Here is a 12,502-nt window from a genome sequence, read left to right as displayed (position 1 = left end):
GTTAGCTGGAAAATCTATTGAGCTGTGTTGTGTTCTTAGGATTTGAACACTTAGCGCATTTAAGTTACGCCTACATTAAAAGTCAACTTACAAGGTAGAACATGAACTTTCCAGATGAACATGGAGGGGCAATGACTTCTCAGACGGGGTAAAACTATTCCCCGTGACTTAGGTGGGCTTTCTAGGAGCAGGGCTGGGTTCGCCCTGCCAGTCGCCTCTGGAACCCGGGATCAGCACTGCACGCAGCCCGGGTTACTGGCTGGATACAAAAGCACACCCTGACCCATCTCTGCAGGATCCTAACCCCGACTGGCATCAGCTCCGAACACCGGTCAGAGGTCCCTCCTGACGCCTGGACTGGATGGAGTGCAGGTTCATCCGTTGGACGGATGCAGTAGTATGGGTACATGTTTTCTCTTGTGGACGGGGACCCTGGCCTCACTGAGGAGTGCTGCTGCGGCGGATGGAAAAGCTGTAGTAGAGTCAATTGGTTGTATGAACTCTAAGAAGAGTCACGAGTTTCTCCCTCCCTCCCTCCCTCCCTCAGTCTTTCCTTCCAACCAAGTGTGCGCATGTCCACCTGTCTGTCTATCTACCCATCCAACCACCCACCCACCAACTCATCCAACCATCCATCCACCCATCCATCCATCCATCCATCCATCCATCCGACTGCAAGGTGGTTAAGAGCATGAACCCTGGAGCCAGTCTGCCTGAGTGTGGATCCTGGCTCTGCTTCTCCTTATCTGGTATGACCTTCAGCTCAGGAGCAAGGACAGACAAGCAAGAGATGAGGCTGAAGAAGCAGGCTGGCCTCAGATCTCATTCTTTGTTGGCCACACGAGGGGTCTTACTCTGACAACAATAACGGTAACTCGCAGCTTGGGGAAATGAATTAACATACAGCGAGGGCATTTCCATAAAACACTTAGCGAAGCGTCTGGCATATAATGAGCACTCGATAAATGGGAGTCATAAAACGTTGTGCGGAATACAAATACGGCATGTAACCCCCTCCCCCGGTCGTGGCTTTAATGTGAGGTTTAGATGGCGGCGAGGTCCTATTTACTTTCGCCTCCCTCCGTGAAGGCCCCCAGTGCTCCTGGCAAGTCACTGCATCCCCGTCTTCACCTCGTGCGACGCTTCACCGACAGACAAAACACGCGTACATTCCAGTAAAGGAAGGTTTCCGATAAGAGCGAGCTGTGGGCCCCCTGGGAGTTTGCTTAGAATTGAAAAACGATCCTGCTGAGAGGCGCTGCCTTCGCTCTTCCCTTTGTCCTCCGGCTGAAACAGCCCAAACACGAAGGGTAAGGGAGCCTGGACACTCGAGATCTTATCTGCTGGCAAGATGATTGTTTCTGGATCCACTTCTGGGTCTACGTGAGGGCTCTTCCTTGGCCCCACGATGAAAAGAGCAGGAGAGAAAATGAATGCCGGGCAAGGAAGTATCAAATGTGGGGCGTGAGTTAGTGATGCAAGGCGAGGGGGGAAGCACGCCTGTCTTGCTATATAGGGTCTGCCTATCTCTCGGGGCGCTGTGGCCGGAGGACTGGGGGTGGGGCGTGGGTGCAGTGGAAGACCAGGGAAGAGGAAGGTTCTGGCGGGGGAGAGACCGGCCCCAGCAAGGGAGAGCAAAGGAGAGCATGTTCAAGAAGCAATGTCGGTATGCCTCTTAAAACTCCCTTCAGAGAGAAATTATTCTGAGAAGTGGCACATGAAGAGACTGTCACACAGCAAATTTAGCGTGGATATAAATAACCGCCTGTCCAACCATGTGAAAATGGGCACTCGGGGGTGATGCCAGGACAGAGGCAGCGCGACGAGCAGCCGGGACGCGCCCGACTGAGGGTCCGGCAGAACCACGCACACCGTCCAGTGACCAGGGCTCACACCTTGACCTGGGGGCTCAGCGCAGTAGCCGGGGCTGGGGAGCTGGCAAAGGGGGCCAAAGAATAAGTGATCTTGAACCTGCTCCATGCAGAATTAAGAAAAGAGGACACGCCAAGGCTTGTCTAGTTCTTTCTTGTGCCCTTAAAATCTCAGTGATTACCTGTAGCTTTATGCAACCCTCCCTCCCCAGTCCGACTCTCCTCCTCTCCTTCCAACGTTTCTCTGACTCATGACCGAGCCCTCCTGTCAATCACAGTTTCCGCCTCTTTATCAAGCAAAGCACCCTGCCCAGATTTGCATGTGTTAAGCTGTTGGGCACCCCCCTCACGGTGCCCACAAGTCACCCTCCAAATCCAAAGTCCGTCCCTGTGCTGAAGACACTTCCCTCCAGTTTGGCCCAACCGCCTCCTCCTCTGTGCTTCCACGGACTGTGACTTCTCTCCGCCTGTCTGCACGCCCCCTCCTGCCACAAACCTCCGGGCAGCAGGAGCCTCGATTTAGCCGTCTCCGTGCACTGGATGGCTCCCCAGGGCCGGCCCCCCGCACACCCACACGGGCTCTGCCCGCCTCCCCGGCATCCTCCGCCCGGTGCCTCCAACTTCTCTGCGGTCTCTGCTGGGCTCTGCCTCCCGCGAGGCTCAGGGAACAGGACACAGGGGGCCCCCCAACTTCGTACGACACCGGTCTCAGCGCACCTGCTGGGACATGGGCACTCGGCCAGGCTGCTCTCGAGCTTAGAAGAGTCCAACCCGCCAAGTGAGGTCCTCTGCCTGATCTCCCCCAGTTTTCCGAAACCCGCCCGAGTGTAGGTGTGACCTTAAGAGAACATGAGGAACACCACAAAGGGAGCAAAGTCATTACAGGAACTCAACAGAAAAGTAAATCAAATCTGGTTACGTCCCTCAGAGGGAGAGATGCAACCCTCCTCGGCAGACCATGGCCAGCCCCCAGTCCCTGGCGGGGGCGGGGGCGAGGGCCGTTCCCTATCCTTCAGTTCGCCTCCTTGACCACACACTCGCCCTGTGCAGGGGCGCTGGTCAGACTCCTGGCCCTGCTCGGACTCCATCACGCGGAACAGATGGCTGCGAAGACGGAGTAACAGCGTTGAGAAGTGTCCTCGGGGGCAGAGAATGAAGGGAGCCATGGAGAGATGAAGGAACCACCCACTGACAACCGTGCTTTTGCCAATGCGGGACTTGAGAGGATGGTGGTCTCCATCGGAGAACAGACAAGGGAGCTGAACCCTTCATCTCCTGGCCCGTCTGCGGTTCTGTCCGGTCCTCTCACACAGGGCGGCGTGCCGAGGGGTGCGGCGCTGTCCTCCCCGGGATCAGGCCGGCAGTTGGTGCCGAGGGGCCCCTCCGCACAGGAACGCGGTGCCAGGCCCAGAAGCGGGTCCTTGAGCCTCGTGACGGCAATGAGGGGAGAGGTCAAGCTTCACACAGGTGCGGGACGGAGACTTGGCCGCAAAGCGAGGTGACTTCAAGAAGAAGCCATTGACTATCCAGCCGGTTAACAGCTGGCTGGACACCTTGCAAAGGATGTCATGCGATAACGGGACACTCGGGGACACTGCTTCAGCTGAGTGGGAGGCAAGCGGCCTAGAGAGGTGAGAGATGACCACGGACCACGATCTGTGCTTTCTCCTTCGTAATAATCCCACGAGGCAGGTGCAGCCGTTTTCGGGCCCACCCTGCAGATGGCGAGACCGAGGCACGAGGGCTGCCGGAGCTGGGCTCACAGCACTCCCGGTGGGCAGGGCCCGGCTTTACCAGCAGTCTGGGGCCAGAGTCCCTGCTTTCCTGCCACTCACCAGACAGCACTTCCCGGCCGTGGGAGATCTGTGAAGCAGGAAGCTAATACTTTCTAGAACGACCGCTTACTGTGATATAAAAATAAATTTTATTCCATTTCTTACTTGTCTGACCCACCACTTTAATGGAGACTTGATCTTGCAAACTCAGGTGATTTTTGGATATGCCGTTTTATAGCTGGTACCACACCACCGTATTCCCCGGCTTATCGATGGCAGACGTGTATTCCCACAGAATGTTACTGTTCTGAGGCCAGGAGAAAACTCAACAATTCACAGACCCTTAATTCCAGGGACCTTTTATTTGTTCACTGGTATAATAGATCCTTATCTTTTTTAAAGATTTTATTTATTTATTTTTAGAGAGGGAAGGGAGGGAGAAAGAGAGAGAAACATCAATGTGCGGTTACTGGGGGCCGTGGCCTGCAACCCAGGCATGTGCCCTGACTGGGAATCAAACCTGTGACACTTTGGTTTACAGCCTGCGCTCAATCCATTGAGCTATGCCAGCCAGGGCAATAGATCCTTATCTTAATAAAGCAGATAAAAAATTCATCTCCTTTCATGCAAGACTAATATCCTGAAGGATTAAGAAGTCAGGTGAATCAGACCAATTTATTTTCGGTCACATGATTATATAGTGCTTAACCTATACCAGCCACTGCACTAAGTGTTTGATAATGAAATGATTGGATTGTCACGGGACAGCTTTGAGTCTCATTTCCACTTCACGGGTGAGGGAACTGAGGCCCAGAGAGGCCCAGTGACTTGCCTGAGGTCGCACGGCCGGAGAGAAGCAGAGCCAGCATACGTGTGAGAGGCTGTGCTCTGAACCAAACATGTGCATAACCAGTGCACCTGGAGGTCCTCCTGCCCCAGCGGCTTCTAACTGCACAGCTGACACCACCGCCGTCCTACCCCAGTGCTGTTGGGTTAAACACTTGCCCGGAGTTCACAGAACAAGGCCAGCAGGCTCCTCTGTCCCTGGCTGCTCACACCTGTATCCATGACTACCCCAGGCATCTTGTCTTTTACCATCTCTCACCAATACAGCGAGTCCTCACTTATCATTGTCGGTAGGTTCTGCAACGTTCGGCGAAACGAGGTATAACTAAACCAATGTTACTACGGGCTAATTGACAGAAACACGAGTTAAGTGTCTGTGACACTTCGGCAACGTTATTAACAAAACGATGTTGATTGAAATCACGTTATTCTGGGACCTGCTGTAAGTAGCCAAACGACAGCGCTTCCACTCGTTAAAAACAATCCAATGCACTCTGATGGTTTTTTTGAAAGATTACGTTAGGACTGGGTTTCTTCATGTCACAGAAACAACCTCAAGAACAAATAAACAAACACAAAAATAGGTGCCAGTGTTTGGGCGGGGCTTTGAAAACTGAGTAGACCTTGGCATATTCCCGAGGGGCTTTGCCCAGAAGGTATCTATCCGGTCGCCTTGAACATACAGGCATCCCGGAAGTGAATCTGGTTTTGCGCTTGATACAAATTATTTTCACTAGGAAAGAGAACTAACAAAATTAGGTTGAAGCTCTTGTGATTGCTTTGACGAGGCTGGTTTTTCATCCTACCCAGTGTTTGTGTGCTAATGACATTCCAGCGAATAAAACATGGGTTTCTTGCTCCTGGACCGCTGGGCTGGCAGCCTGGGCTGACCCTGTCTTAGAAATGTGTGTTTGTGAGGGATTCAGCCTTAAATGGATGGGCAAAAATATATTTTAACCCTTCGTTATCGAGGTTCTTCTTATACTAAATGTCTGTTATTTTCTCCCCTGGTATCAATGATATGTCATGATCACCACCGCCCGAAGTTTCGGTAATATGCTGTGTTTTAAGGGGGAGTTAATCAACCACCACTTTCCCCCTGGAATTTGTCCTAAACCCAATTCAGCGAACGTTGTTTTCACCTCCAGAGTCTCTGCCGTCATATTTCTCTCTCTTTCTTCCTAAATCCTCATCACGAAGAGACCATTTTAGATAAAAACACATCTTCCCGAGACTAAAAATAAGGTGGTGTTCACATCAGGAGGGAGATTCTGATAGCATCCTCAGGCCTTCCTTCTATGCGAAACGAAAGTTAATGCTCTCAGACGCTCCCTTCTGCGTTCTCTGCAGATGGTTACTTCACTTCACGGTCACCGAATTTCACTCTTGACATTCTGAAACAGTGTTCCCCCCTTCCCTCACAAATGCACTTAGGGACTTTCATTTTGTAGAAATTCCCAATACTCTAAGAACAGAGGATGTTTCTGTTACTACTGCCACTCTTGCACACGCACACACGGGTGCCTGGGGCACCTCGCATGGTCACTGGCACGCACCGTAGGAGACGCAGTGCGGCACCAGGCTGCCCGGTAGGTAAGAGGCGTTCTCGCCACGGCCAGCATGGCTCGGCCGCTGGGTGCCGTCCTGGAGAGCGAGAGGCTGAGGGCTCGGTTCCCACTCAGGGCACGTGCCTGAGTTCTGGGTTCGTGCCCGAGTCAGGGTATGTGCGGGAACAACGAACTGATGTTTCTCTCTCACGTCAGTGTCTCTCTCCCTCTTTCTTCTTCCCTTACAATCTCTCTAAACACAAATAAAACGTAAAAAAAAGAAAGAAAGACGTTCTGTCAAGTGTGTGTGTACATACGACAGCCACTAAGGTTTCAGACGGGAAAACGGTGAGAGCCACGAGCACCGGGTCCTTGTTCTTCTTCCCGGCCTCGCCGCTCCTCCCTGTCTCCTTCAGACTTTGTTTTTGCTGTTCTCATCTTTCTTTTCTTCTGTCTTCACTTTTTCCGTGGGAGAACTCATCTAGTCCTGCTTACAGCAGCCAAATGTCTACTTTGAGCACAGCCTTCTCTCCTGAGCTCCAGACAATGCCCACCTGGATGTCCCTCAGTCACGTCAAACCAAAATGACCCAACTGAACTCATCAGCTCTCCCCGGACCCACGGGGCGCCCATCCAGCTATCCCGTCCACAAAGTTGCCCGGGTTCACCTTGACCCCTCCCTCAGCCACCTCCCCATCTCGACTGTGCCTCCTCCTCTCCTTTCCCACCGCCACCGCTCTCCCCGCCTGGGACAAAAGCCCCTGGAATCACCTCCCACCCTCACTAGGAATCTGCTTTCCTCTCTGCCCTCCACCAACCGTTCATTCAATCTCACTAGAGCCGCTGCAAGTCGCAGACATGGCGATAACAAGAGCATAAACCTAGTTTTATTGGTGCTTTTTCATTGTGAACACAATTAAACCCAAACTCCTTAACAACGCTTCACAATATGGACCCTTGCTACTCCCGAAAGGCCGATCTTAGGACAAGTTTTGTTTTTTTAACATAAAACTTCCAGAATGCATTTATGAGAGGAGAGAGAGAAAAAAATAATAATTTCAACATTTAAAAAAAATTTTTTTCTTATTTTCCTCCTCTAAAACCTAGGTGCATCTTTTTAAAAAAGATTTTTATTTATTTTTTTAGAGAGGGGAAGAGAGGGAGAAAGGGAGAGAGAGAGAAACATTAATGTGTGGTTGCCTCTCACGTGGCCCCCACTGGGGACGTGGCCTGCAACCCAGGCATGTACCCTGACTGGGAATCGAACCTGCGATGCTTTGGTTTGCAGCCTGCACTCAATCCACTGAGCCACACCAGCCAGGGCTTAATTTCAACATTCTGAGAATGAAACAGGATGGCTGAAAGATGAACTAAACTGTTCCCCAGACGTCTGGGCTTTACCACAGGCTCTTCCCTCTTCCTTGAACTCCCCGCCCCACCTCACCCCCTTCCCGCCCTTTGGAGATCTGATACAGTGGTGCCACCGCCGCGACAGAATGCTTCTATTTCCATTTGCTACAGGCTGACACTTCCACGTGCCACCGTCTCACCGCCAGCCAATTCCCCAGTGCTCTGCGGGCTCCTGCGGCTCCCTTAGGAGGTCTCAGGCCCTGGAGTGCCGGGACTGCGCCTTCGCTGTCTTTGCACACTCAGAACGCTTGTGGAATGCGTGCTGAACGGGTCCCTGACTGACGGACTCAAAAGCTCTTCATCTCCTTCCTTACAGCGAAATACGGCAGCAAAGCAGTCCTGCCAGTGCCAGCTAATCACGAAGCACCCCTCCCGCTGGCCAAACAAAACATGAGCACAGCAGTGGGGTCTGCGGGGGCCACGCCCACACATTCCAGAGCCGGGATTCAAACACGCACAGGAGCGTGGAGGGCTCACCATCCTATGGCCCGGGAGACTCGCCCTCTTGCGTTTAAAAATACACCTGTTTGGCTTCATTCCGGCCGCTCCTCCTCCTAGTTCCCCATGAGTCACCGAAGAAGAAGGCTCCCCATTATAAGCCCCCCCCACCCCAAAACACACACAGATTGGCTCCCTTTGTATTTTCGAGATGAGTCAGGAAACACGACTCACTGTTCGCTCCTATGACAAAAAGAACGCGCTCTCCTTTCCTTTTCATTATCAGCGTCTTGTGGGCTCCCTTGGCCTTTCGGAACCATCTCAGGGAGCCGGGGAAGGGAAACGCAGGGGGAGCTGGAGTGCCGGCATTATTTATTTTTAACAAGCTCCTCTATTTAAAGCACCTTTCATCTGAGCAGCACAGACACTTCAGAGGCTGGCATCTGACGCTCCCAGGGCTCCCGGGGGGCCACCGCGGGCTGCTGCTGCTGCTCTCTCTTCTCCGTGGTGGGGACCGGGAGGGCTCAGTGCAGGTAAAGACACTATGCAATGTCCCCCTGGGGGCTGGCACCTCATCTGGGCCTCCCTGAGCTGCTGTTGACAAACCACCAGGCGGACTTTCCTTCTTGGTGACAATGCTCACATGCTTGGCCGCAGAGAAGGAGCGCCTCCAGTGTCATCAGTGGCCAGGGAGTGGGCGTGAAGCCCGGTGAGAAGACAACTAAGGGACTGCAGTCTCCTACGTGTCACCTGGGGCACTCAGGGCCCACCGGCGGGGGGGATCTTAGGCTCCGCGACGGTTATAAACACCAGTGGTTGCTTCCCCTCGTTCCCTTCAAGGACCCATTTGGGGCGGCTCCCCGGGGAGAAGCTGGCACAGACTCCGCACGGAGGAGCGGCAGCAGAAGGCGCAGCGAGGTGCGGCCCGAGGGAGAGCACGCACAGGGTGACGCATAGTGCAGGACAAGGGCAGGCGTGTCTCCTCAGAGGCACTGGCGCTGGAAGCAGACCTGAGGCTGGGCTGCGTCGCATCCCTAGTCCTGAACGTGTTTCTCTTTCAGAACCGTTTCCCGGCGGGGCTCACTTCAAATCCCATGTACACTCAGACGCCAGACTCCATGAGCCATGTCTCCTGGAAGCCACTTAAACGCAAGCCAGTGTGCCTGCGAGGCCTCCCCCTGCTCCTGCACACGGCCCGGCAGAAGCCGGCTGGCTCGCAGCGGCTGGGGAGTGAGAGCAGGAGGGACTCGCAGTGCAGTCCAGCCGGCTCGCTTTCCAGGGCGCCCCGGTGCAGGGAAGGCTGCCTCCGCGCGAGGAGAAGGCGATAAAAATACTTGCCACCCACTTACCTCACAGGCACATGGCAGGGATGGATCCTGCCCAGAGCGCTTTGAACGTGGGAAGAGGAGAGCGCTCTGTGAAAGCCAAGCTTTGTTTTCCACGAACGTTGGGTGAGAACGAAGGGAAAACAATGCCTCGGGCATGTGTTTAGGGGGGCACAACCCCACGTACACGAGATGACGACTTTGGAGCAAGTCAACACTCTACAGTCAAGGCCTGAATGTCCCTTCCCAGGAAGCAGGGACCCAATGACCCAGAGTACGTGGAAATCTATGGAGACGTGAGGCCAGTGCCGTGTCTTTGAGGAAAGGGGTTTCCGATGAGAACGCAGGATCTGAGAAAGGAATTGCAAGGTGAACTCCCCCAGGACGAGGCACTGGGGACAGCGTCCTGGAGGCCAAGGTCATCAGAATGGACTGAGTCTTAAAAAGCCAGCAAGAGGGATGCGGGCCAGGTCCCCAGCAGGGGGTGCGGGAGAGGCAACCACACACTGATGGTTCTCTCTCTTTCTCCCTCCCTTCCCCTCTCTCTAAAAGTAAATAAACAAAATCTCAGTGCAGACAACTGGACTTGAACAACAGCACACAATTAAAAAAAGCCAGGAAGAGGACACACAGAGGACATGGAGAGAACCGTGCCCGGGCAGAAAGGGCTGGGCGGGGGCCCAGGATCCTCAGTGGTGCGGGAAAAGACCACAGCAGAGAAAGGAACGGTGTAAGCAGTGAACAGCTCTCCGACTTCGACTGACCGCAGCACTGAGGAGAAGAGAGAAATTAGACCGTTAGAAGGCTTAAGTAACAGTCCACGCTCTGGTACAAAAGAGACATATGTTTTCTGGGTGAATTACTTCATTTCTCACAATCTCACACAGCTGAGAGAATCAAAGGAGAAGAAAATGTATAAAAAATACCTTTAAAGATGTTCTGGTTTTATAAAAATGTCAGGGATGAGGACAGCGGAGCTGAGCTGAGCTCAGGGGAGGATGAAAAATCAGAAGCAAGTCCACCAAGGAGAGAGATACATTTTTGGCTATAATTTTCCCCCTTCTTTTTAAAATAGATACAAGACACTGGAGTCTGGAAAGATACTTCTGGAAAAGAGCCAGTGACCCAGGAGTGATATCACCAGGGGGCTGGACGCCCATGATAGAGAAATAGTCAAAACAAGTTTTCAACCGATGGAACGTGGGAGAGAAGATAAAGGAACAGAGATCACCGAGACGGCCCAGGGGCGCGGAAACCGTCGGAGGACCAAGTGGCCGGTGTGAGCGGGAAGCCGGGTCCGGGAAGGAAGGAAGGCGGCCCAATGGGGAGGAGCCAGGGCTTTGCTCGTGAGCAGTGCCAGCTGGGTCATGAGAGAAGTGAAGCCAGGCTTCTAATAAAATGACAGAACGACGGTTTGAGAAGTTATTTGTGCAATGTTCTGCACCCACTAGTCAACCTCACAGCCAATGAGAAGGCGGCTGTCCAATGGGAAGGGAGCAGAGTACGCCATTGCACGCTTTACCGAAAGAAAATTCGCAACGAGGGGGTTTTTCAGGGGGATGGCTTTGCAGCCAACAGCTCCCGTGCGTGAAGGTGGGAGACTCACACGTGTTTTTCTGTTACGTTTACTAACCTTCCAAGTGGTTGTTTTTATTCCAGGTTGCTATTTATATTTGTATTTTTTTTCCCCAATTCAGCCAAAAAAACTGATCGGCTACGCTCCCACTGGGAGCTGGCCAATTCTGTCCCCAACACGGACGGCAGAGGGGGCTGCACGGTAAGTGAGCCGCCGCCTGGGAAGACACACGGTTGCCCACGGGGAGGAGGCAGCGAGCGGCACCGGGGAACCGGGTCATCGGAGAGCCTGAGCCGACTGGACGCAGGCGTGCAGCCCCCGGCAAAGGACTCGATAAGACAAGTGCGGCCAACTCCGTCCTTGAGAAAATCCAGACGGGGAGAAGGAGGGAGAGGCTAGTGGGCAGCCACCATGTGAGACAGAAGCCACAGAAATCGGTCATCAGCCTGGACCCCCCACCGACCCCAAGGCAGGGGGCCCCGAGTCCCAGAAGGCAGAAGAAGGCAGACTCGGGCCACTTTCCAAGTACGCGAGAGAAGAGGTGAGAAAGAAAGCAGCCATGAGAGCAACATTTTAAACCTCTGCTCCTCCCTCTCTCCACCCTGTTATGTTCCAAATGTCCCCCTGGTTTTCACGTAGAAAGCAGAGACACTCACTAACTACCCGGGTCACTTTCAAAGGGTTTTTGTTTGCATGTGCGTTTGTTTTCGCTTTCAGAGACCCCCGTGTTGGGAGTGACTGGACGATGCTGGGATGCGCACACAGAGGCACTCATTCCCCTCTGGCTCGGGTGCAGGTACTTTGGGCCCCTCCGGGCGTCCATGCGGAAGAAGAGAACTATGGGAATTGTGGGGAAGTCGGCCTGCGTGATAGAAACGGACCGGAGGCAGCAATCAAGAACATAACATGTGCTTCCAGAGCGGACGGTCCCGACTGATTTAACACACAACAACGCTTGGTGGACCCGTCTGCTCTGCCCGCTGCCGGCTTGTTTTCCCAGAAGATAAAAGGAACTGCCCTGCATGTCCTTGTGCTTTTCTTTTTTCTTTATTCTAGAAGGGATTTCTTTTCTTTTTTTGCAACTTTTTTCAATTACAGTTGACCTTCAATATTACACTGGTTTCGGGTGTACAGCAGTGATTAGACATTTACGTAATTTACCAAGTGATCGCCCTGATATTTCCAGTCCCCACCTGGCCCCGCACAAAGTAATTACAGCATTATTGACTGTATTCCCTGCGCTGCACTTTACTTCCCCGTGACTACTGGGTAACTGCGCATTTGTGCTCCTTAATTTCTTCACCATTCTCAGCCAGTCCTCCAGCCCCCCTCCCCTCTGGCAGCCATCAGTCTGTTCTCCATGTCTCTGAGTCTGTTTCTGTTTTGTCGTTCACTGGGCTGGATTTTAGGTTCCACGCAGAAGGGGGCCGGGCCCTGCACTCCATCAGTCAGGGAGCCACACGGAGACGGCTTTAAGGGGAAGCGAAAGGAAAGGCGCCTGAGGCGTCTGGCCTGGAAGTCCGCCCGCCCGGCTGCCTGCCGTGCCCCGGCTCCTCGGAACAGTGTCTCTTATTTTAACAGAAACCTCGTGAGGCAATGGAGTAGGAAGTCCAGGCCGGCGACCCAAAGGATGCTCCTGGTATTTTGGGATGGACTTCCTGGTCTCCCTCAACCCTGACCATCAAAATCGTTCCATTCTTGGGCTATTCTAAGC

General features: G+C 53.3%; 1 protein-coding gene across 8 annotated transcripts in view; it reads right to left on the bottom strand.

Moving 5' to 3' along the window:
• ELMO1 (engulfment and cell motility 1) overlaps positions 1-12,502 on the bottom strand; it is a 472,430-nt gene that overhangs the window by 145,477 nt on the left and 314,451 nt on the right. The window contains exon 1 of one of the 8 annotated variants that reach the window (XM_045828140.1): positions 8,122-8,248. The exons of the other annotated variants lie outside the window; for them this stretch is intronic. Within the exon in view, the coding sequence (XP_045684096.1) occupies positions 8,122-8,167 (46 nt within the window). The 5' untranslated portion in view covers positions 8,168-8,248. Of the gene's footprint in view, positions 1-8,121; positions 8,249-12,502 lie in introns of those variants that run through there. 8 annotated transcript variants of the gene reach the window in all.

The sequence above is a fragment of the Phyllostomus hastatus genome, unplaced genomic scaffold (genome assembly GCF_019186645.2).
Source record: "Phyllostomus hastatus isolate PE091 unplaced genomic scaffold, TTU_PhHast_1.1 phas_scaffold_78, whole genome shotgun sequence".
In the NCBI taxonomy this organism is placed as follows: Eukaryota; Metazoa; Chordata; class Mammalia; order Chiroptera; family Phyllostomidae; genus Phyllostomus; species Phyllostomus hastatus.
The sequence above is the reverse complement of the archived record's forward strand: the minus strand, read 5'-3'. Positions and strand labels throughout refer to the sequence as shown.